The sequence below is a fragment of the Argentina silus genome (genome assembly GCF_951799395.1).
Source record: "Argentina silus genome assembly, chromosome: 12".
Taxonomy (NCBI): domain Eukaryota; kingdom Metazoa; phylum Chordata; class Actinopteri; order Argentiniformes; family Argentinidae; genus Argentina; species Argentina silus.
Window position 1 is genome coordinate 5109166 of NC_139666.1, and position 26645 is coordinate 5135810.

The following is a 26645-nucleotide window of genomic DNA, read 5'->3' on the forward strand; positions in this document are numbered from 1 at the left end:
GACAAGTTTATTGTGTTTGGGGGGATGTTACAGTGGTGGCTCGTTGCTGAGCTACAAAAAGGTTCAATGAAATCTCTTCATTACAAACTGACAAAGGTCAAACAGAGTTCACGACAGCATGTACCACATGACTGGAAATGGGTCTGAGGGGTGTTTTCATAGAAATGACATCATCTCTAATAATCTACTGCTAGTTCTTTTTTTTTCTTCTCAACTTCATACAGATAATGGAGTAGGCTAAAATGCACCATAATATTTGGTTGACTTTAGGAATAGTTTCCTTATTACATCACAAAATACATTTTTTTTATATCCCAAAGAAGCAAGACTTGCAAGTAGGCATTTAAACATAACTAAAATCTACAGCTACAAAATTCTACTCCCATAGCATTGTTGACCTGTTGGGGGCGCTCTTTCCCCAGTCCTCAGATGGTAAAAGGAGGAGTAGAATCATCAGTATGACATATACACAGAAGTCCGTATTGTAAAGGCTATAAAGATTTGTTGCAGGTCGTAAAGCCGCCTCCTGGATCTTTACACTGCGACGGGCGGGAGGGAGGGAGGAGGGAGGGAGGGAGGGAGTAGTGGGGAGAGGGGAGGTCGGGGGAGGGTCCGGGGTCCGGGTCTTTATGTGGCGTATCTCTTGGTCCACTGTCTGGCTATCCTGTCATGTTCCGCTCTGTTGGTCAAGTACTGGGTGGCTATGCTGCCCACCAGAGGGTCCGCTGGGGACAGGGCCAGGGAGAGAGATGGAGAGAGAGAGAGCACATGATTAGGAGGACTACTCAAACTCTCCTAGACTAGGCACCCATAACATGCTTTAGCTTTAAACCTGTGGCAGGGGACCTTGTAATAATCATATGTCTAACATACTGAATTAGTTTTCTATCAATGAAATGAAAACGGTTCTAAGTTTGACTGGTTGACTGATGATCAGTGAGCTGCCATTGTGTTTTTGTGTAAATCTCGGAATTTTCAGATAAATGATCAGTAAGCAGCCATTGTGGCTCAGTGTCAATCACCACGGTTGACTGAAGCATTAGAGAGCAGCAGCCACTGTGGCTCATTGCCATTCACTAGAATTGATTAATCAGTAAAGCAACCATTTTGGCTCAGTGTCAATCAACAAGCGTCGACTACGATATCAGTCAAACAGCCATTGCGGCTCCACGTCATGCTCCAGGAGCAGCTGAGCGCTTACCTGGGTTGCAGTCTGTGAGCAGGGAGCAGATGGACAGCAGGACCTTGGAGATGGTGAGGGCGGGGCTCCAGTTGTCCTTGAGGATGTCCAGACAGATCACACCCTGACTGTTAATGTTACAGTGGTAGATCCTGGTCCGGAAGGTGACCTGAGGGAGGAAGAGGCGGGAGGCCATCAAGACTCATCAACGCAGGCCTTAGAAGACGCTAGATGCTAAGTAGGATCCTTGGTACATCCCTATCCTTAACCCTTATTCTTATTCTTACCCCAACCCTAACCGTAACCATAACCTTGTTTTACATTTCAACTTCAATGGAGTTGTGAAATTTGAGAGTTGAGCAAATTTGGAAGAGAGAGACACTCATCAAATTTCTGCAAGACTACTTCCTAAACCACACTTCTCAGTAATGTGGGAGCAATTCAAAAGAGTGGTCTAGAGAGAAGTCTACTATGGTCAGGGGATTGCCGACTGTGTGGACCCATGCTACCTCGTTCTAGAGCAGTGGTTCCCAAACTTTTAACAGTCATGTACCCCCTGTCAGTTATTTTGCAGCCTAAATGATATTCTATGAACATTATCCCTTACATATTAGACATTGTGATAATATTATTCTGTTGGATAGGGTGCATGCATTTATTTTTGGTACTGAGACTGCAGTCGGCTATTCAACAGGACTGTTTGGGAAGGTAAAATCACAGATTTATTTCGCGTACCCCCTAGATCGATCCACGTACCCCACTTTGACAATAGTGGTTCTAGAGGATCAATGCAAGGTGCTCCCCAGATATGCTGATCTTCACACACAACAGTCACTTCAGTGCGAGTTGTTTTGGTGTGCACTGTAGATGATTTGTAGATCAGTGATTCTGCGTAGTACGCCTCGCTCAGGCGGACCCCCTTCTGACACCCTCATGCTGTCCTTGAGGCTACACAACAGTAAGAGCCAGCCGTCTGTTGTCACATGACTACTCACACCCGGGACCAAAATAACCCTGAGCCGCTCACAGCACAATGCTGTTATTATAGTGGGGGCAGAACGCTCGGTGGTCGCAGTGAGTTGAGCCTGTGAGTAGTCTTGATTGTGGAGACTGAGAGAGGGGTGGGGGGGGCTGGCATGTGTGATCTGAGTGCTGTAGGGAGTCTTAACATGATTTTGTGTTCTTGTTCTTGGATCGTGTTCTAGCCAGAAGCATCCATTTCCACTAACAGTTAGATGACTGGGCTTGAAGAAAACCTAAATGTCTTTCTCAGACAGGAGGGAGGGGTTGTTATGGCTCTTTCATTGAAAACAGACCATTTCTGGGTTTGAGCTGTCTCATGTTTGTCATACGTCTCACTGCATGCTGGACGACACAGAAAAGAAAAACTTAATGGATTGAATAAATATCATCATCATTAAACAAATAAAAGGAAAGAACATAAACAGATATGGTTTAATCATGTATTCATATGTAAATAAATGGATAAATCAGCCATCAGCCACAGAGGTATGAAACTGCTCTTGTCCAATAGTTGTCATCATGCGCAAACCCTTCAGCACCTTTTACAGCGGTGGTGCTGATGGTGAAGGTAATAACAGGACTTGACAGAAGGTTCATTTTCATGGTGCTTGTTAAAATGGAGAGAGAGAGAGAGAGATACAGGGAGAAAGAGAGTCATGGAGAGACAGAGACGGAGAGAGAGTGACAGAGACAAGAGAGACAGACTAGCTGAGAGCTGTTACCTGCTGCTTCCCCAGGGATGGTTAGTGTCTGTCTCCCTATGACGCAAGAGCCACAAACACCCACTAGCATCATTAAGACCATTGGCCGTTCAGACCTCTTAATTGGTTTTTCACTGTAATAAGGCCTGTCCAGGGAAAGAAGCCTCTCTTCTCTCTCTCCCTCTCTCCCTCTCTCCCTCTCTCATCTGCTGACTTCTAATGAGAGCGCTTCATCAATTAACATGAGTTTTCCTGGGGGGATCAGTTCAAAAGTAATGTAACGTACGCACATCCAACTTCATTGCACCTTTTATTTTTCTTTCCTCCATTGTACTGTTCACTTGTTTTTGTGAAGCGTCTTTGAGTCCCAGAAAAGAGCTATTTCAATTGGGTGTATTATTAGGGTACAACAATAGTCAATGAAAAGGAAAGAAAATGCCCGCATTCTGTGGAACACTTCCACGTGGTTTGTTGCAATGTTTCGACAAAGCAGGTCTTGGCCTGGCATCAGACACTCGACAGGGTGCGAGTATATTCATTTTTTATTTTTTATTCTCCTGACGTGAACCAGTTCCTCATTCAGTTGCCTTCATGTCAGCAAACAGACAGTTCACTCCAAAATGCTAAGTTTCAGAAGTGTGTTAAAAGCTACTGTCTGCAATGAATGTATTGGACATGTATTTAAGTCTGTGGAGGCATATTAAAAAAAAAAAAGAAAAAAACATAATATAACCCAGTCCTCATAACCCCACCTCTAAAAGAGTGTGAATGAAGTGTATAGCCTACCTTTGGTGGTTTAAAGGGGTAGTCGGATGAGAAGGTGATGTCGAGGAAGAAGACCCCACCCTCATACACAGAGCCTGGGGGTCCGAGGATGGTGGACCTCCACTCATAGATGTTGTCTCCCTTGGGTCCCGCACTGTAGATAAGACACACAGACAGAGATAAGTGAGACCCCCTTAGGTGAGATATTGTTTTCGACCATTTTAATACATCTGTTCATGAACATCTTCTTTTCTAGATGTATTACGGAACACTATGAACTTTCAGGAAATTGTAGATCTGTGGCTTATCAATTGAGGTGTATCGTTAAACTACAAAAGCACTACGGAAATACATCTATAGCTTTATGGTGTCATATGCTATATCAATATTATATCAATACTACTATTGTACTATACTACTCAGGGATGTCTGCTAGCTCAAGTACAGCGTACCTCAGTGAAACACCTCACACACTAAACCTCATTAAGACCTCAGCAACACCAGAGGCCCACACTAAATGAATCCAAATGAATAAGCTTCCGCAGAGGAGAATCAAGGCCTCTCCCTGAATAGATGAAAGCCAATCTTTCCAGCAGGGATAGAGTATGGTCTCACACACTCACACACACACACACACACACACACACACAGACACACACACACAGACACACACACACACACACACACACACACGACGACGTAAGCCAGTATTTCCAGCAGAGATACAGTAGGGTGTATGTGCTTATGTATCAGCCAGGTGAATGAGGCTGACACTGCCTTGAGTAGTCTCCTATCTAACGGTGTCCTTAGCACCGTCACCCAGTAATGACACACGCTGTATTCCTCCTGCAGCGTAGCAGCACTGTGGCCTCGACCCCATTCAGCAGGACTATTACAGTACCAAGTGCTGTCCCTCCATTCAACAAAAAACACGTAATCCTTGCAATGCTTTAGCAACTGATCCTCACAGTGCCACTGAAATGTAAAGTGAAACTAAAAGGACCACAACAGAAATCAGTCCGTGACTAACTAATGTGTTATCCTGAGTAGATTTTAAATGAGTGCACATGAACATCCCCATTCCATTGACGTTTTGGTAGTACCTGCGTTTTCAATGACATAAATAAATCTCTTCAAATCATTCACTCATAAACAGATGAGACTGTCGTCACCCTCTCCAAGGCGACCGACAGTGGAGGGGAATGAGAGGTCACTGTGTCGCGTCTGAGCTCTTCAGTCAGTCACAACTTGACCTTGGCGTCCGCCAGCCTTCGGAGCGGTTTGTTGACTCTGTACGAACACACAGCTGAAATGTGGGTCTGAGTGCCGCGCGCAGGCGGTTGGTTCAGACAGGTCCTATAACGGGAGATAGGGGAAGTGACTGTGGTGCACGGTGGCTGCCTCCTTGAGACAGGGTCAATGAGAGACGACACTAGGAGCTCGGAGATGTCCACTAATGTACTAGTACTGCTGTACTATTATATACAGTATACTACTATTATACTACTGCTATACTACAGCTATACTGCTACTATACTGCTGCTATACTACTCATATACTACTCATATACTACTACTACACTACTGCTATACTACTACTATGACTACTACTACTACTACTGTACCATCTCAGGGAGACATGTTAGAGAGAGAGATATGAGATGTCCACTACTCTCATATACTATATCAATACTATATCAATACTACTATTGTACTATACATCAGTGAGAGACCAGACGCCAATGCTCCTAGCTCAGGGATGTCTGCTAGCTCAAGTACAGCGTACCTCAGTGAAACACCTCACACACTAAACCTCATTAAGACCTCAGCAACACCAGAGGCCCACACTAAATGAATCCAAATGAGCAAGCTTCCGCAGAGGAGAATCAAGGCCTCTCCCTGAATAGATGAAAGACAATCTTTCCAGCAGGGATAGAGTATGGTCTCACACACACACACACACACACACAGATGAAAGCCAGTATTTCCAGCAGAGATACAGTAGGGTGTATGTGCTTATGTATCAGCCAGGTGAATGAGGCTGACACTGCCTTGAGTAGTCTCCTATCTAACGGTGTCCTTAGCACCGTCACCCAGTAATGACACACGCTGTATTCCTCCTGCAGCGCAGCAGCACTGTGGCCTCAACCCCATTCAGCAGGACTATTACAGTACCAAGTGCTGTCCCTCCATTCAACAGAAACCACGTAATCCATCGTGTAATTTAGTTGTCGTGCTGGGAGGGGAGGGAGAGGTATGAGGCCCCTGACTTGCGATGGTTGTGATGTATGGCTGTTTCACTTAGCATACTTTATGCAAATGTGCTTCACTGTGAGTCACTCTGGATGAATCTAAGTCATCCGGTGTCCTGCCTGTGTGTCACACAGATCATTGTAAATACATGGTCCGACTCTGCAGTCAGAAACAACCAAGAGATTCTGTCACTGTCAAAAGATGAACTGTAGAAAAGTGTCTTAACTTGAACTTTCCCCCACGACATCTGCTACAATACTGCCTGCAACTCTGAGCTACAGAAGAAAGAAAGAGTTCAAAGCAGGTGCTGAATCTATCGCAGGGGAGGCTGGTAGAGGTAAAAAAAAATATTTGATGTCATTCCTTACTCCAGTCCATGCATTACAATGAGCCCAGCCTCCAATGTCTACCTCCACTGATCTATCGCTAAGCAGTCCCTCAATGGATAGACACTGTGGTGATGGTAGAGAAACCATCACCTCGACACATCAATGTGACGAGTGGCAATGGTGGCTGATAAAGCTTTTTATAAAGCGTCAGGCAGGCTGAAGGCCATTACTTCACCTTGTCAACAGGTCTCAGTGTTACTGCAGAGGAGACAGCAGGAGGAGTGGATGTCTGCGGTAGAGAACCAAAGAAAACTCCCCCCCCCCTTCCTGGAACGTGAAAGCCTCTTGTGCTGTTCCTAGAATTCCACTCAATACAACAACATCTGCCATCTACAAACTACACTGAGGTGATGCCAAAGCATTCATTTTCATAATGGAACATAAGCTATTTACAACTCTTTCTCAAAGAGACCCTCAGGTGGTGAAAAAAGCAATTTTGAGATGATGATAATAATAATGTTGGAAAGACATGATGAGTTGAGATATGATGTGGGCTATATCATTTTCGGCTTTATGGAAATCTTTCAAATAAAGATTTAGAACATCTGTGAGGTACCATCCTTCTCACTCTGCTCATCAAATATTCCTTAGGGAAACAAAAGACTGACAGATTTATGTAAAACTTAGCCTGCTTGCCAGGAAGTAACATGTGAACCGTTCAGACAACTATTGATTCATCAAGGGGTGTAATTACAAATGTTCGCACATATGATTAGAGGCCCCTTTGTTATTACAACTACGGAACCTACCTGAATGCAAGGTGACTCAGTTACTATTGCAGTCAATGACCTTGAATTACAATAGTTGGCCTTCCTATCCCAAGAATGGGCCATTAATACTGCTTGCCTAGCACTTATCCCCATACTTAGCATATAGCAAGCCCCTTGGTCACTGGGCCTAAACCAACTACTATATTTCAGATGTGAAACAACCTTTTATCATGAAGTGTGTTCTTGAATAGAAGAGAGTACTCTACGTTTACATATCGCACTGAAGAATGTACATAGTGTACTACCTCTTCACTGTACATACATGTATTCACACAGACACACACACACATGCCTCACACAAGCACGCACGCACGCACGCACAGGACACACACACACAGGACACACACACACACACACACACACACACACATGCCTCACACAAGAATGATATCATTGGACATCAAGCACAGCTCTCCGGTACAATGCAACTTTATTATCCCTCATGAGAACATTCTGCTGTCTCTCTCTGCACACAAAGCCATAATAACTATTTCAGAAAATACAACCACATCTGTGACTAAATCACACTCAGTGTGCTGGACCTGGTATGAAAGGGATACAAGGTCTATTAAGTGGTACATTTCTGGCAATAATCCCCCTTTAAAACAGCCTAACCTCTATAATCTAGAAACCCCTGGGGTCTTGGGGTTTGTTGTGAGTTCCAGCTCAAAGCAGCTCTTGGCTAGTGTAGTGTAATCTAAGGTTTCCTCAGGGTCCACCACACACACAGACACACACACACACACACACAGACACACACACACCCTGTAATCACCTCAGATGGGTTTGCAGAGAATTCACTTCCTGTTCCATGTCAGTTTGCTCTGCAGAAAGAAGTTTAATGACCGTGCTAGGACTTGTTATCCTTTAACAGACCAGAGAGAAACTCCTGCTATTAAACAAGGCTTTTCTGTTCCATCACACTATTCGGCCAAGCACTTACGTTTAACAAAGTGAACATGGGAGCTTTTTCAGGATCGTTCCCATGATAAAAGGCCACAATGGGAAATCCGGGAAAAAATAGCTCAATCACTCATGACATGAAAATCGCTTAAATCTCCAACCAAAACTAAAGCCTTTTATTCTATCTTATTTTCCTCATTTGTGCTCATGTCATGTGATCTGATACAGAATCTAAAATGGGCCAAGATTAATGCAATACGCTGTAAAGCATGACTAAAGACTCTCTTCAGCAACCCACCCCTCCTTCCTCCCATTTGTCTCCCGCCGGCTAGAGAAGCTGTAATCACAAGACAGGCCATGACCTCCACTGTTATCTATCTGACAATCGGAATAAGTAATTACGATGACACTATATGAATCAGCGTAATCTCACCTCTCAACGCGTCAAATACAGAACACTTTATTATGACTAAACACACACGCGCTGCAACGTGAAGAGGAGCCGTCCTCATGAACAATGCCACGTCTACCCGGAGCGCTCCTGAACGCACCCACCACGTATCCACCAGCGCTCCTGAACGCACCCACCACGTATCCACCAGCGCTCCTGAACGCACCCACCACGTATCCACCAGCGCTCCTGAACGCACCCACCACGTATCCACCAGCGCTCCTGAACGCACCCACCACGTATCCACCAGCGCTCCTGAACGCACCCACCACGTATCCGCCAGCGCTCCTGAACGCATCCACCACGTATCCCCCAGCGCTCCTGAACGCACCCACCACGTATCCGCCAGCGCTCCTGAACGCATCCACCACGTATCCGCCAGCGCTCCTGAACGCACCCACCACGTATCCGCCAGCGCTCCTGAACGCACCCACCACGTATCCACCAGCGCTCCTGAACGCACCCACCATGTATCCACCAGTGCTCCTGAACGCACCCACCACGTATCCCCCAGCGCTCCTGAACGCACCCACCACGTATCCGCCAGCGCTCCTGAACGCATCCACCACGTATCCGCCAGCGCTCCTGAACGCACCCACCACGTATCCGCCAGCGCTCCTGAACGCACCCACCACGTATCCACCAGCGCTCCTGAACGCACCCACCATGTATCCACCAGTGCTCCTGAACGCATCCACCAGCGCTCCTGAACGCATCCACCACGTGGCAACACTCCACAGGGTTGACTTCTCACCACGCTGGGCTCCTCAGTCTACAACAGCATGGTTAAAATGACATAAGAGCAATAACTTCATCGCCTATTTTCTTTTCACAACTACACCCCAGCCACTTGATTAAATCAGTCAAAATGAGATACTGGAACTAGAACTTGGTTGCTGTCACCTCTTTTTGTTTTTATTGCATGAAAGAGGAATGCCTCACACTCTTTTACCTCAGTCCTACCTGGAGAACGGTCTCATGCCACTACGCCTGACAGAGAGAGGCTCTCAGCAACCAGCGCCAGAGAACCAGCCGTGAACACACAGATCAGGGAGCCCTACAAGGAGGATGCCGTGAACACACAGATCAGGGAGCCCTACAAGGAGGACGCCGTGGACACACAGATCAGGGAGCCCTACAAGGTGGACGCCGTGGACACACAGATCAGGGAGCCCTACAAGGAGGACGCCGTGGACACAAGACGCCCTGCATCCAAAATGGAAACTACATACATACAACTACTAAAAATACACCACACAGGCTCTCAGGATGTAGACTGCCTTTTTGTTGTAGTGTATTTCCATTGCACTCAGATGCGACTTATGTAGCAGACTTGTGCTGAGCAAAATCAACAGTTCTGCCAACATCAATTCTATCAGCATTGTGTTGCTACAAAGTCCATTGTTTGCCATTCAGCTCATGTCTTTAATAAAGTCTTTGATATCTGCTCATAGAAGTTGTATATCCCCCAGTGTATGACATGAGTTGGTGACTCATCCATCTGCTTCTATTAGGGTTGGGCATCATAAGGATTTGATTGACTTCTGTGCCAATACCAATTCTAAGCTGCGCAACCAAGCCGATGATCTTTGGACTAGTGAGCAGACGTCTGTGAGCGATTTAAGAATCCAGATAACGAAAACACAACACGGTTGAGGGCTTTATGGGTAAAGAAAACAGCACAATGACAATGGACAGATGGATAAAAAAATAATAATAATAAAAAAAAAAAGTTGAACAAATAGAAGAAATAAATGAAAATAAAGTTTCCCAGCACTCACTTAACCATAATGGGGGAAAACTGGCAGTCGTAATGTTGACAGAATTACCCATTCAGCATTACCCCTCGTGATAATCCACTACAATGCGTGTACCTCTGCCCGTCTGATGGCCTGCCTCGGTTCCCAGTGATATTGATTTCATGACGCTGTGCTCTCCTCAGCCCTTTATTGAGATGCAGTGCTGTGCGTCCCAGCCTGTTCCATAAGAATTAATGATATTCACCACTGACCCACCGAGTGAGAATTTACAGTCTTGTTGAACAGCTAATGTAATCATCTGTAGAAGCCTGCCCGCCCACGGGACTGATGCCTCTCTGCATCCCAATCATTTAACATATCATGCATCTGTTGCCGAGAGGACTGTGGGCTTCCGTCGGATTTTCCTATAACATATTTGTAATCAACCCGCAGTATTTACCTTTGCATGCAGTGGTTTAACGTCTTACACACAATGGATCACTGGAAAGCGAGATCTAAAGTTTTAAAATTAGACAGTAATCTCTTATAGGCGATATATAAACTGTCATCATGAACCATTACCGACAGAGGCAGAGTAAGATTAAACGACTCCCACCCAGATAAACTAAACAAACATAACAAGAATCACACACAATCAGATATGGCCCTTCATAGAACACATTGGTGAATCATTTCGTCCTCCATTACCAAATGACTAGGATTCACTCCCGTCAGGAGCGGTCGCTGTGAATGACCCGACAGCCTAAGATAACAAGATCTCTAAATGCGAAGGAATGGGACATGACAGGGCCTGCGTTGTGTGTATCTGCCTGCTGTGTTTGTGGTGCGTTGTTCCCTGTGATTCTAATTGTGTGTGTCTAGTTTGCCTTTGTGTGTGCCCAAAAAATGTCCTAATGGATAATCAAGTATTACATTGTAAGGAGGGATGTCGTTGACGGGTTTTAAAAACGACAGTCATTATTCTTCAACGGGATTTAAAAAAAAAAAAACATTGAGTTTCATTGTCTTTTACAGAGCTGCCTGTCGTGTCATATGCACACAAATGGCCCACAACAAGCTGGAGGAGCTTTAGTTCCAGAGATGGATAACGCCAACACCACTGAGACCCGGAACACGGGGAAACGCACTGAGACACAGGGAGCAGTACGAAAGTTACTGAATTGTAAAGTTCAAAGAGTGTCTTACGAAAGAAGGGTACAAACTCTTGTCGTGACAGGCTCAGACAAGGGAGGGGTTGGATATGAGTCCTTGTCAGTCATGACATACACGGTCCTGACTGGCTGAATATTCCATTCTGTTGATAGGTCAGCCATCAGCCTGCCTGAGCAGCCGTTTACTGTATAGTGAACCATTATCATTGGGAAACTGGTTTACATTTCTATACTGGTCTGGAGTCATGCCGCCATAAACTTCGGCCATGTCTACACTTGTCACTTAAAGCCCACTTTTGGTAACTGTACAGGTCTTAGGTGTGACAGGTGCAATTATAGCTCAGCCAAACAATGACATCTCCGCACTCAAAGCATAGTCACCAACCTGAGTTTGTTGTACTTCAGCCATTGTGAAGATTACATGTTGTTTCCATGTTACTGTGCATATGTTGTGTGCTGTGTTGTAAGTTCAATATCTAATGCATTATTCCAGTAAAGCATTATTCCAGCCTCAGCAGCAAACCGCCTCACACTCCTCCACCACTCCTACGTGGCGAAAGGTCTCATCCTGCCTCACATGAGAAGCTGTCACCGCCCAGAGCAAGCACTGAGGCACCTAGATCAGGGGGTTTTGCAGAGAGGACGCTATGGGCATTAGATGCCCTGCACCAAAATGGAAAAGGACATTGTGGATGGACATTGAGAATGCAGAATGGCTTGTGGTTCATGTGTTTTTTATTGCTCCACAGAGGGGAATCAGATGGTAGACAAATTCTGCAATATCAATTCTATCCCCACCGTGTTGTTAGAGAGTGAAGCCAATTGTTTGCGTCTTATATATCTGCTCATAAAAGTTGCATTTCCCCAGAGGACACCATGAGAGCTGGTGACTCAGCCCTCTGCTCATATTTATTTCACTGCGGTCCCGTTATCAAATCTCAAAATACTTGTACGTGATTTTTGGGAATGTTGATAAACAATCAACAAACTAAAACTTGCATTTCATAGTACACCCATGACTGTGATCAAAGTTCGGCCTATTGTGTATGATTGGAAACAGCAAGGGCCAGGCCCAACTGATTACATTTATGGAGCATGCCAATGAAAACTCATCAACATTTGGAAATTTAATGTGTTGATAAGCAAAACACAAATCCAACTACATATGGGACATTGACAAATTATGTTGAAAACATTAGGAATATTCACTTTTAGCTGTTGTACGATTGGTAGAACCAGCCACAGGCAAGGCCTAGTTTTACAGCCATGCCATTGAAAACTATAAAGACAAACCCCCTGAATTATGAGGTAGATAAAGAAGATCTCACTAGTGATTTTACATGGTTACCCACACATCTGTTCATGTGTTATTAACTATGATGTCATTATCACACTATTTCTTTACTGTATCACACATCAGAGTTTTCCAGCCTTGATTGAGATGCAGCGCTACACTTTCCAAACTGTTCAATAAAAATGATACACACCGATGTTCCTCAGAGAGAGAATGTAATCTACAGTCTTGTTGAACAGCTAATGTAATCAGCTGTAGAAGCCTGCCTGCCTGCCTGCCTGCCTGGCTGCAGGACTGATGGTTTCCTACATATTTATGTAACATTTCTGCAGCAGAGCAGACTGGCTTTGAATTTGAATCTCCTAATCAAAACATCACTTACCTTTGTATGCAGTGGTTTACTGACAAATGCATGGATCACTATTAGACAAGACTGCATCTCAAACAAATCAATAGACCCAAATCTGCTATAGAAGATACATAAACCATCATCATGAACCATTTGGCCAACACCAGAGGTAGAGTGAGATTAAACGGCTCCCACCCAGATAAACTAAACCAACATAACATTAATCACACAGTCAGATATGGCCCTTCATAAAACACATTGGTGAATAATTTCGTCCTCCATTGCGAAATGATTCCCGCCGCAAGCCACCATGATAGATGACCCGACAGCCTGTAACAACACCATCATCTTTAAATGCAAACAAATGGGACATGACAGGGTCTAAGGAGGGATGTCATAGCAACTTGTAAAATGGCTGTAATTATTCTTCAGCAAACCAAAAACCGAGGAGTTTCCTCATTTTCTGTCACGCTGCCTGTACACACAGTGGGCTTACAAACAGCTAGACGCCTGAACTATACTTCCAGGTAAACAATCATTAAAACCAACAAAAACTTGAAACATGGGAAGCATTTTGAGGGCATCCTTTTTTTCTTTATCTGTTAAATGTTTTATTCAAATATCACAACATAAGAATACCACTAGACAACACAGTATGTGATATATATAGTCTTGTGTGTTTAAACAACTGAAATATTGCAGTTAGGTCTGCTGAGGCATCGTGATCTGACAGAGGGTTAGAGAAGCACTGTAAATGAAAAGGACTGTCTCCAATAAACTGTGCAGAATGGCGCTTCAAGGGGGAATTTAAGCATTGTGATGTTTAGGTAGCAACTAGATATATAGTTGCAAAACAAAAAAAAAACGTATTTAATGTCTATGAGGAAGTCCAGGAGGATCCATCCACTTCAAGTGCTTGTACAAGTTAACTGGTGCTGTTTAACAACATGGTGCTATTACCACCAGCACATTACAGAGCAGTAGAGTAGTGTATGATCCAGGTCCTTCAAACATAGCCAGCATCAAGGTGTGTGAGCTACACGGGTGCTATTCTGAAACACACATTGGGAGGAAGTGGTTTCTGAGGTGGCTGTCTTGCAGAGAGCGATTTGCAGAGAGTATTGTGTACATCAGGAGAACAACAACAGTGTATATACAGCGCCTTCGGAAAGTATTCAGACCCCTTCACTTTTTCCCACATACTGTACATAGCCTAAATAATCACCACACCGCTGCCATCCATAAAGACCAGCACATTCAAACGGAGGAAAAAAGGAGCAGTTGTATAATAACGAGAGAGAGAGAGAGAGAGAGAGAGAGGGAGGAGGTGTAACTGAGAGATGAATCACCACAGAGTTTACTGCCAAATTACTCAGAGCTGGGCTACAAAGCTGCCCCTGCTAACACACATGACATTTTTACAACATTGCAAACTGAATTGTGCGAGAAGGTTGGTTGTGACATTATCACATAAAACCATTGTGACAACATTGTGCTACAAGGTCAAGATTTAGTTCAATGTGAATTACCTCAATGTAAAATTGTTAGTAGGGGTTCTCTCTAATCACTTTCACTGCTATGGTACTGCTCTGGTAATACTTGTTGCCAAGGGATCTACCAAGACCAAGGATCTACCAAGACCAAGGATCTACCAAGACCAAGGATCTACCAAGACTGATAATGGTGGATAATGAGGAGACGGACACTCAGAAAACGGGGTTCATCTTCATCCTCCTTCATGATACAGAGACCACTTCAAAACTCTGTTTAGACGGCTACCCTGGATGCTTACAAAAATGAAATGAAAGTTGTTGTTTTTTCAATTAAAACCTCTCTTTCAAGAGAGACTGCAAACAGCCCATACTGTACTTGTACACCACACAGTCTGCAGCCCTCAAATTCAAGATGAATATGTAACAACTCCTTTTTCTTTTTCTTTTTCTATACCTCACAACAAGAAACACTCAATCAATACACAAAGTGTGACATTAATGTTTCAGACAAATGTCATTTAACGACAGTGGACCTAATCTTATAACAAACTCAAAGACATGGTTGAAATCTCCATCAATTTCTCTTCATCATGACTCACACCTGACTATTCCAGAAACAAAACAAATGAGCAGGAAAAAAATGACAGGAAAAAAGAACAAGGAGAAAGAAGGATCTGGGTTGTTCCGCCAGACATCTGGTCTTTCCTGACTCATGATATATTAGAAAGGACACTGTCTTGAGTCATGCTTTCCAAACAGAACACCTGCACAATGGCAAACAAGACATAGACATATTGGTGCAGATGGTGAGGTGGGGGTGGGGGGATGAGGGAGAGAGGTGAGGGAGGAGTGAAGGTGTGGGTTAGGGAGGGAGGGAGGTAAGGCTAGTGTTGGGGGTGAGGGAGGAAGATACGGCTGTGATTGAGGGTGAAGGGGGTGAGGTTTGGAGATGTTAACACAGTTGAACATCAAAGTAGTGTCAAAGAAGAACTACAGCAATAGCGAAACAAAATCTGTCATAAAGGACCAAATACCAGCCATTACAAAAGACACACCGAAGACTATCGACAGGTTTAGATTGATGAGACAGACGCTTTCTCCCCTTCCTACTGGCTAGCTTGTAGCTACGTGATATAGCTTCAGCCAGCTCAGCACAGCCCAGCCCAGGCGGGGAGGGAGGGAGGGAGGGGGGAGGAATCGAGATGCTAATGTAGGGGACATGATGTGAAGGATGTGGAGAGCAGCTCCTTGACAGCCCTCGTTGACGCCAACGAGGAGGAGTCTTTTGTCTGGTTTTTAAAGAGCGGGGTAGTTAAAACGGTTAAGGACACTTGGCCGACGTGTTGTGGAAGCTGCTCCTGCCTTTGTCTGGACATTAGGAGAGAAGGCCCAGCTGGCCTCAGGGTCTGGGCTGCATTGTTCAGCGTGTAGTCGACCAGACTCCCTCTAGGACCCTTGGCTTCCCATTGTCGCCGTCCGACATCGGGCCGCCACTGCTGTGACTGTGACAGTGGGTGTCGGGGCGCTCAGCGAGAGTATTACACTAATCTGACTTGCCAGACTTACAGCTGCAGCATTGGAAGACATTTGTGTGGTTGGTCCATGGGCTACATTTTCATTCCACTAAATAGCACCAGCAGTGACAAAAAAACAAACAATAGGTAAACATTCTAAATAGACTGGACGCGCCAGTCCTAAAACAGCAGGTAAACATTCTAAATAGACTGGACGTGCCACTCCTAAAACCAGCAGGTAAACATTCTAAATAGACTGGACGCGCCACTCCTAAAACCAGCAGGTAAACATTCTAAATAGACTGGACGCGCCACTCCTAAAACCAGCAGGTAAACATTCTAAATAGACTGGACGCGCCACTCAGAAAAAAAAGGGGTAACTCAACAGGTTGCAATTGCTCCGCTAGTGATGGACTTTCACATCAAATATCAACTAAACATCATGTAAATACGTTACAGTGTATAGGTAACGTGTTATGTACATGTATATGTTACGTATCCGTTATCTCAACCTGTAAAATGTCAACTTTTAACACCATTGGGGTGTCAAGTCTTCTGGGAATTTTAAGTGTTTGGATATCAATATATGTAGTGGTTAATGTTAGAAATGTAAGAAAACTGCCAGCAAAAATTGAAGAGAGCAACACTAAGCAGCATGGTGACAAGACAAGACAGGACAGGATGTTTATCGCAGGCCGTGTGTGTGTGTGTGTTCATGCATGCATGCACGTGTGTGTGTGTGTGTGTGTTATCTGAGGACTAGGCCAAACGGTCATGCCATGACAAGGCCTGTGTGTGTTATCAGGCTTGAGTGATGGCTCTCGGCAGAGGGGTGCAGGGGAGGGAGGAAGAGGGAGAGGGAAAGGGAAAGAGAGAAGGAGAGGAGGTGGGAGGGAAGGGAAGGGAAGGGGGGAGGGGGGAAGGGAAGGGAAGGGGGGAGGGGGGAGGGGGGAGGGGGGAGGGGGGAGGGGGGGGGAGCAGGGGGACCAATAACAGCAAACCCTCTTTCTCCTGAGACCCTGGATACAGGACAAGGGTCTGTGGGCTAGTCTACTTGCAAATTACCACTAACTCCAGAGGGGGAAAGACAAGCACGATAGAAATAAAACATCATTATCTACAGTACATTTACCGTATCAAGGGGAGACGCAGCAGAGGCTGTGTATCTGAGGCATATCTCGGTTCTTTAGAGCAGTTAGACAAACTATGAGTATAATGTCAGCCTGTCGTTTCAAATCAATCCAGATATAATCCAGAATAAAGGATACCACATCTCTGTCTCATTTGTACATGTTATCTTCATCACTGGCCTCATAGGACTAAATTAGTGGTCCTCTGTGGCTCAGTTGGTAGAGCATGGCGCTAACAACGCTTAGGTTGTGGGTTTGATTCCCACTGGGACCATATATACTGAAATGTATGCACTCACTGCAATGTGAGTCGCTTTGGATAAAAGCGTCAGCTAAATGGGATATATTACTATATTACTAATTAGGTAATTGATTAAAAAGGTGCAATATGTAACATTCAAGCTTTCTGAAACATTTCTTATGGTTGTTATGACAATGTTTAATCGGTAGCGATCAGGAAATGAGATTCCTTAGAATAAATATTTCATTTACCAACACTGTTTTGGTCCCGAAAAGTCCAGATTGTTGGGTGCGACTATACAATTCTATACAAACATGTTGTTACTGGCTAGGGATGTTCTAGGGGTGTTCTAGGGGTGTTCTAGGGGTGTTCTATGGGTGTTCTAGGGGTGTTCTAGGGGTGTTCTAGGGGTGTTCTAGGGGAGTGGGAGGACCTTTGTCTCTGTTGGCTGACTTTTTCTAATCATGTACACATGCAGAAACACAACAGCTGATGTCCGACACTGCAAATCCAATTCGGGGGGTTATATTGTTATTAGGGAGGATGTTTTGTTTGGAACTCTGAACTATATTTCACCGCTGTGGCCAGAGGTGACAGATTTCCACGCTAGTTTCTCCTTTAGGTATGACTAATGACACAGGGGATGAATTAATCACACCTGATGCCATCAGAGACAACAAATACAACTGGAAACCACTTTGTGCATTTTGAAAAGGGGAGAGAGAGGGTCGGGGGGGGGGGTCTCCCAGTGACCTGTATGGAAGGACACTGTAAAGCTTGGAGCATACCTGCACCGAAATCTAACCTCTTCAGGTTCTTACGGACAAAATGACGTAATTGCGAACAAAACAAACTATTCATTGGTTGGAATTAATCAGCCAGAGCTGTTTTTCGTGGTGTCCTGCACAACCAGAATTGCGTGTTTCAGCGAAGTCACCGCAGCCGAACTGCAGCCCACAACTATCTATGACTGGTGGGACCACAAACAACAACAACAACAACAACAACTGTGAGAGCAGGCATAATAACAGCGCCATGTCAGAGAGGTTTTAAACTAAATTAACAAGGTTTATATTCTACATGCAAAGCTTCATCTAGGTTTAACCTTAACTGGAAAGCTCTTCTGTCTGTATGCACTGAGGGTTAGTGTACTGGCAGGTCGTGCTCCATCCCAAAGACTAACATTGCAAGTTTTTTCCAGGACGTAGAGGCAATCTCCAAATAGACAACCTTTCAGAAAAGAAATATGGGTCTGCGCTGTAATTCATTTATATATCCGCTTGAAATTTCACAAGGCATTCTGGACGAATTTGACTGATACTTGAGTCATGAATAACACTCAGCAAATGAAGGAGAATGGCACCTTTTATGATGTAAAAAATTCACGTACAATAAAGACAATTTTTACTACATTACAGTGTATAGGTAACGTGTTATGTACATTAAAGAGGTTAATACAGTCCACTTAATCAATCGCTGTATACATCTAACATATGAGATGGAATGTGAGCATAAACCAGATAAAATACTCTTCTTTTAATAATTGAACTCCATTGTTCTTAAATAATATCCCTCTGGAAACCAAATGAAGAAAAGGATTCATTCCAACCGCGGTTTGCTAATCAGACGTGAGACAGGAAAGCACAGAGTGTGAAATCTAGCCCGGCATGCGGAATTCAAAAATCAATACACAATACAAGCAGACAAGAGAATTGCTCTGTGGTAAGAAATTAATTTACAGTCAAGCATTTTATCCATAAAATGTTATTTTAAACTAAACATGTACACACATAAATCTCTTCAAGTGCTGTCGACAATTTCCAAAGCAGGTGTCTTTATTGTGGTGAATTCTAGTGCACACAGCTTGTAGCCTCCACCTCCACCATCGACACACCTTTATCTTCTAATTAGTTATGCAGGCCTAAACCACCCACCACACACCACAGTCATAAAACCACCACTGTGCCACTCACTGATCTTCCCCTTCCCAGGAAGACGGATCTCATAATGATGCATAATAAGGGGATCCGACGTGCTCTCTGAGAGGAGATAACACTCAAACACTGATTCAAACAACCCAGCTCACGCACACGCACACGCACACGGCGTAGGCACACACGCAAACACACAAACACACAGTAAGACCCAGTCAGACACAAGAGGAACTGGATATCGAGTTACAAACTGTAGACCGTAGACCATGCAGTTCATATATGCCGTTTATCAGACGACTTCCAGCACAGGTTACCGGTGTACATTGAGTGTACACTCACCTATATATATACACTCACCTATATATATACACTCACCTATATATATATACACTCACCGGCCACTTTATTAGGTACACCTTGCTAGTACTGGGTTGGACCCCCTTTTGTAGCCCATCTGCTTCAAGGTTCGACGTGTTGTGCATTCAGAGATGGTCTTCTGCATACCTTGGTTGTAACGAGTGGTTATTTGAGTTACTGTTGCTTTTCTATCATCTCAAACCGGTTTGGCCATTCTCCTCTGACCTCTGGCATCAACAAGGCATTTTCGCCCAGAGAACTGCCGCTCACTGGATATTTTCTCTTTTTCGGACCATTCTCTGTAAACTCTAGAGATGGTTGTTCATGAAAATCCCAGTAGATCAGCAGTTTCTGAAATACTCAGACCAGCCCATCTGTCACCAACAACCATGCCACGTTCAAAGTAACTTAAATCAGCTTTCTTCCCCATTCTGATGCTCGGTTTGAACTTCAGCAGGTCGTCTTGACCAGGCCTAAATGCATTGAGTTGCTGCCATGTGATTGGCTGATTAGATATTTGCGTTACCGAGCAGTTGAACAGGTGTACCTAATAAAGTGGCCGGTGAGTGTATACCGGCAAGCTAATAGGATAGAATAGGATAGGATAATGGTCCAAGCGGTAATCGTACCAACTGTCTAAGCGTGGGTAGCGCCAGGCTCTACCCACTTAGACGTACTTTAGAGCAGTGGTCCTGTGTGGCTCTTATGCTTGTTTCAATATATCACTGAATCACTTAGATACCTTTATTTTCTCTGCTGCTCTCAAGGTGCAAATCTGCATGGATGTTAAAACAGCAGCCTTTGAAGGTGAAGGTGGACGTTTATCTGTAAGCTGCTGAGCACGACGGTGTCCAATCAATAACAGTCTTTCTCAGCGGGGTGCAGGATGTCTGCATCAGTGTCCACATTAACGTCTACTGACATGCACATAAAATCAGGAAATAAACAGTTAGAGCATAAAGTAGGACAGCTCACATCACAGGTTTTATGTATTTGTGTTTTAAGTAGCCTTTATTTATCCAGTTTAGTCTCACTGAGATAAAATCTATTTTTCAAGAGAGACCCGGTGAGTAAATGTTTGCTTAGGCAGTCCGGTAAGTACAAACACTAGGTTGCTCTTATGCTTGTTTAGTAACATTGTAATAGCATGTTGTGAAATGTAATTATGTGTTTATTGTTATAACACAGTTCCTAATTCACTTGTGTTACAGCACAGATGTAACGCTTGAATCTGTTTAGACAAAGCCATTGTTAGACAAAGACACAGACATTGTTCTTCATTGCGTCTGTAATTCTCAGCATTCAACTGCAGAAGAGCTGTGTTTACTCGGATTAGTGTAGTCTGTGTGTGTGTGTGTGTGTGTGTGTGTGTGTGTGTGTGTGTGTGCGTGTGTGTGCGTGTGTGTATGTGTGTGTGTGTGTGTGTGTAGCCTGTGTACGGTTTGTGACTGTGTAAACCTGGGGACTACATGGGCCTAAGGGGACAAAGAAGGCAGCACATTGGATACAGTAGCAACACCAGTGAACTAACCAAAACAGAAGTAAGTCCAATCATGCTCCTCCAGGGAGCTCCATTTGTTCCATTGTGCCGGTCCAGCTAAAACCAGCATGGTTTATGCATTTGAACATATTGGACGTATAAGACCCAGGCCTGCCAGGCACTGAGATATGATGCATAACTAACCCACCAATCGATATCCCAGCCTCAGGTAAATAAGACACCAAAGAGACACTCTGAATGAAAGAGACTATGAGCCAATGAGAGAGCCGGGCTGCCTGGTATTATGGGATGTGGTCTCGGGCTGCTGATCGCCGTGGCAGCGCCGATCAGACCATGAAATCCCCTGCATTGTCAAATGCCATTATCAACATCTCAGTATCCCCCGTCTCAGTGTCGGGCGGAGGATCGATCCCGTCTTCACAAGGCAGACGTGGCGCGCCTCCTCACCATAACAGCACAGCAGCAGCGGCGAACATTCTCTCACACACACACACACACACACACACACACACACACACACACACACACACACACACACACACACCGATCTGAATAAAACACACACACACACACACACACACACACACACCGATCTGAATAACACACACACACACACACACACACACACACACACACACACACACACACACACACGCACACACAGATCTGAATAAAACACACACACACAAACACATTACATATTCACAGACACACACACACACACTTAGAAATACGGGATCACACACATCCATCTGAATACATCACATATATTTACACACACACACACACACACACAATCTTCACACAGACACAGTGATGATCTGCATATTAGGGCAGTCAGTCTAACAGGGGGTTCCCAACCCTCCTCCACCGTCCTGCTGGTTTCCTCTCCAGCCCCTAACTCCCAGCGTGAAAACCGAGCTCTCCAAGAGGAGGGTATAGGCACACCGGCTACCAGCTCTCTGTCCATCTAAATGAGACTCATCTAGATACATAAATGGAAAAGGGAGGAAAAAAAGAAAAAGAAAAAAAAGGACAAAGGTTGCGACACGCATGCAAAATGCAACATCAGCATTTAGACAGCCGAGTGTTCTGCGGTGACCCAAGGCATTCCAGGCAAATGCTCTTCAGCAGGCATGACTGACTGCTGACTGCTCAGTGTTAACATCTAACCCCTACATCTACATCCTATACAGCTTCCACGCTTAAAAAAAAACCTCAGCACTGAATTCTAACAAATATTTGTGTTGGGCTGAGAAACTTCAGAAACCACAGATGCGGAGTGGGAGAGGAGTTCCTGTTGGATGTTGGTGTATCATAAGCCAATGTGAATTGCTATACTAGGCGTCTCCTAGCCTGTTACACTCTGTAGGCACTGTGAGTTTGGGTTAGGGAAGGGGTTACTGGAAGCTGCCCATGGAGGGCTAAGAATGCCAGAAACCCCCCTTAAGCCCTGGGTCCTGAGAACCAAACAAAGACCAGATGTCACAGAGTTTGGTGAATAAATCCTGGAGGGGCCAAAGTGTGAAACCACATTGAAGAAGGACCAAATGATTTGGTTTTCGAAAGAAAATGTCTCTTATCAAAAATGTTGCATTCACGTTTGATCAAAGAATTAAAAAACAACTATCTGTGCAGCAGTGGTTTGATTAGAGTAGGTTTTCTACACCACATAAAGAAAACCTTCACAATTAAACAGTCAATCCACCCACTAAGTAAGAGTACTGAAATAGAACAGTATGCTTACCCAATGTTCATCATTTATATCAATATATTTAATATCAATCTTAATGCATAAGTAATTACGCTTGCAATTCTGGAGCCTGAAAAATCTAGAAATCTATACCGTATTATTTTTTCAGAAGCCCATTTTTTCCAAAGCTTCATCAGGATGAAGAGATTTGGAAAATTCCCCAGCTTCCATCCAAAATCTAACATCATAGGTTTGTTAATTAAACATTATCACACTGTATCTGAAAAGCCCCCCATCTGTTTGTATATAGACATCTATGTCAAGCCATTATAACAGATGGAATCTAACTGCACAGAGTTCAACATGAGGAGGGAATCAAAGACACATGCATAAATGCAGCATCTGTTGCATTATTAAAGCCATTACACTGCAAAGACCATAGGCAAACATCAGTTAATCACTACATCAAAACCACTGCTGGCTTTTTCCCCTTCCGCTTTGCCCCTATACATTGAAGCCAGAAATGGGAAAACACCTCTTGACACCCTATTACTTGTTATTACTAAGGCATAGTCTTCTGCAATAGAAAACACATAACTCAGCAAAAGAGGGTTTTAAAAGGATAAAAAGGAGATCAAGAGAGATTTACTGCCATACCTGCAGTTAGGTGGTGGATCCAGGGTGATCTCGGCAAGCTCCTTCTGGATTCTGTGGGGAGAGATGAGTTGGGAGTTAGAGCTGTGAGACTCAGTCCCAGACACTGGGAGGTTACAGCGCCCTCTGGCTGTAAAGCTCTCTTACTACTGGTTGGCTGGTTCTCCCTTCAGCACAGCAACATGGCTGCTCTGTCTTTGTTCTCCCGGGCAGAACCCCGAATCCCACAACAGCAAAACTTTACAGCTCTGCTTACTGCCCGTCCTTTCACTGTAAGGCGCCATTCTCCGCCCCAGCGCAAAGCTGACCCCCCCGGGCTTCCATCCTCCCGCTCAGCCCACCGTTCCACTCACTTTTAGCACCAAAGATTTTCTTTTAAAGCTTATATGCAAATGAGTCAGAGAGGGAGGGGGGAGGGGGGAGGACCTCTGGTATATTTGACAAGGGCTTTAAAAGCAGAGCCGAGATCCTGTAACTGAAGCATTATCAACAGTGCGTTGGAAAGAGGGGGTAATTTTGACATTTGCCATTCAGTACATTTTGATTCGTATAATCCAGCCATCTTTTCAGCATTAGGGACACATTTTAAAGAACAACTGTAGACAGCTGTAAACCTTTTTTGTACCTCTGATAAGAACCTCAGATCAGACTGCATCTGAACATCTCAATATTGACCATTCTCATCTTACCAAACACAAAATGACTTATTCGGGAGAATAGGACATTTTCATCATCATCATCATGTTCCATTTTTCCTCATTCCCTTTCCACCAAGTTCACCTCTGCTTTATTTACTGTAGTTCAATAGCAAATACATCATAACAGCCCAACAAATGTCACGGCATGAACTGAGAGAAATAAACTCATTTAACAATTCCTAAACCCCCACAGGACTAAACGCAAACACGTTTTTCATATAGAACATTCATGAAATGACCTGCCACCTTCCTCATTTAACATGAGAAACTATCAAGACTAACAAACCATCACGATAAATCAAACACGTTTCTAATCAAAAAGGCTTATCAACTTCCAATAAAGCGAAAGCATATTAAACCATAGGCTAGTTTGATAAAACATTGGCTGTAGTTTTACAATGAAACTTTCATTAAATCCTTTACAAGGCCGACATAGTTCCCAACTCATTTTAAATAGAGGTTTTGCGACTTACAACAAATACATTTGTCTAAGTAAGTGAATCATCTATCCATCACTCATCATAAGAAAAACTAATCTCTGCTAGGACCAGGGGCTATTGGCAGTCACAATGCCAGAATTACTTTTTCTTCCAATGTATTTACAGTAGAGAAACTGTACAGGGGGGTAGTGGGGATGAAGAGGTCTTTAGGAGACAGTCAAGATGTCTGGAAATGTGCTAATGATTACAGGAAATGTGCTAATGATTAATTAAGCATAAGCCAATCAAATATGCTTGGTTTGAAGTGTGACCTATTTGATAAAGTGTAATCTTACTCAACTAAAATGAATAACTGTTCAAAGATGCCTCCGGCGATGACAATGCCCGTCTCAATAGATCAACTCCACATTATAGTAGCCTGTTTGACCATAATAGCCTCTTCCATTCTATCATATACCCATGTTCTACTCTGTTCTATTCTTTTATTGCTCTGTTTTCACAAATCTCCACAAAGGCAGTAAGGGAGCTGGAATTACCTTTTAGCACTAGTGGACAATTTAGCAGTTGTCTTGCTGGATAATTTGGTGGGTTTCTTCTGTTGCTGAGGAGGCGTGGTGGCTTGTTTTCTCTCCTCCTGCTCTTCTGGCTCTGGTACCGGCGGGTCCCGCTGGTCCGCATCAGAACTCCCGCTGCTGGTGCTCGGACTCTCGTCATCGGACCGTTGCCTTTCACTTGACATCTTTCCCCTGCAAAGAAATGGCAGAAAACTTATGGAGTTGACCACACGAATACGTCATAACTTCGGATGAACAGGATCAGAACAGAACAGCCGTCCATAACTGGACGACACCGACGTGCTTGGCTCCTCGCCTGCAGTTTCACATCTGCAATGATTGATATCCAGAGATAGCTGTTGCACATCTGTGTGGGCTGTATCCTCAACTTTCAATGCAAGTAGGCTAGTTAATGACCCTTTGTAGGGGGGTTGGTCTGTGGTTTGTACTGTGGACCACTCATTTCTACGAGTCTGTGTCCTGGCTATCTATCTATTCAATGTTTGGATGCGAACACCGATATTATTTGAAACGCGAGATAAACTGTTTAAAAAAAAAAGAGAGATGATCCTATTTAAATCCATTTTGAAGGGCAAACGATGTTCACATTTCCGAATACTGATGACACGCATATATCAGGCTAGATGGCTAGATAAGGGCACTAAATCATTCCATTAGGTCGACCAAATTGGCTTAGAATAATCCCTTAATTTAAGCATAACAGGCGTGCAAATGTTGTTACATTGTCGCAGTTCATGTGTATCCTTGTCAGTAATGAAGTACTGGACGGGCTACAGTGGTTGTCTGCTTGAGACACAGCCAGCAAGCACTCACATAAAACCTTGTGACTAATACCTACATTTAGGTGAGTTTTCCGAAGGCTGTGTAGATGTCAAAAGCCACGCAATAGTGAGAAAATGAACACAGAACACACGGCTATAGGCACCAGCGCACAATACTGGCTGGGAGAATGAATCAAGGGCTGCAAGGAAAGCAGAATTGCACCTATTCGCAGCAAGGGGGGTTCGCAAGCGAGCTAAATAAAAACATTTCATGTTTCCCTCACTTTGGAAGATAATCATTTTAAACCGACGAATAAGAGCACAGTGCATAAAGTCATTTGACGCATTTGAAGGCATAGTGAATAGAGTAGCCCCCGATCTTTAAATCCTTTGTAGACCGAAGAGGTTTGTTATGGTAGGAGGCACTCCAGTATCAGCATGGTGTACCAACTGATGCGTGAAGTCAGTTTCGAGCTCCCCCTTGACGACAGCGCTGAAAACACCAAGAAAGGACGATATTTACCCCCCTGGCCTGGACTCTATCTATTCCTTAAAGCTTCTTCTTTACCTTAAGTGTGGTCTTGTCCTGATTTGGGGTGGTTAGTAGTGTGAAAAATCCAGTGGAAATGGGGCCGGGAAGACGACGGTCTCCGGCCAAGCTGTGAA

General features: G+C 44.1%; 1 protein-coding gene across 1 annotated transcript; it reads right to left on the minus strand.

Annotated features, from left to right (window-relative positions):
- ube2e3 (ubiquitin-conjugating enzyme E2E 3) lies at window positions 1-26645 on the minus strand. Its single transcript, XM_083681744.1, has 6 exons — window positions 26548-26645; window positions 25180-25389; window positions 23509-23559; window positions 3691-3823; window positions 1202-1349; window positions 1-725 (listed from the first exon to the last, which is right to left on the minus strand). The coding sequence occupies exons 2-6, from the start codon at window positions 25380-25382 to the stop codon at window positions 628-630; spliced, it is 633 nt and encodes a 210-aa protein (XP_083537870.1). The 5' UTR covers window positions 25383-25389; window positions 26548-26645; the 3' UTR covers window positions 1-627.

Bases quoted from the DNA above. Each gene is read 5' to 3' on its own strand.
- ube2e3 (XM_083681744.1), bottom strand. From the start codon at position 25,382: ATGTCAAGTGAAAGGCAACGGTCCGATGACGAGAGTCCGAGCACCAGC. The intron at 23,560-25,179 runs GTAATTCCAGCT...CTCTCCCCACAG, and splicing joins TTGTCCACTAGTGCTAAAAG to AATCCAGAAGGAGCTTGCCG. The intron at 3,824-23,508 runs GTATGGCAGTAA...TCTTATCTACAG, and splicing joins GATCCACCACCTAACTGCAG to TGCGGGACCCAAGGGAGACA.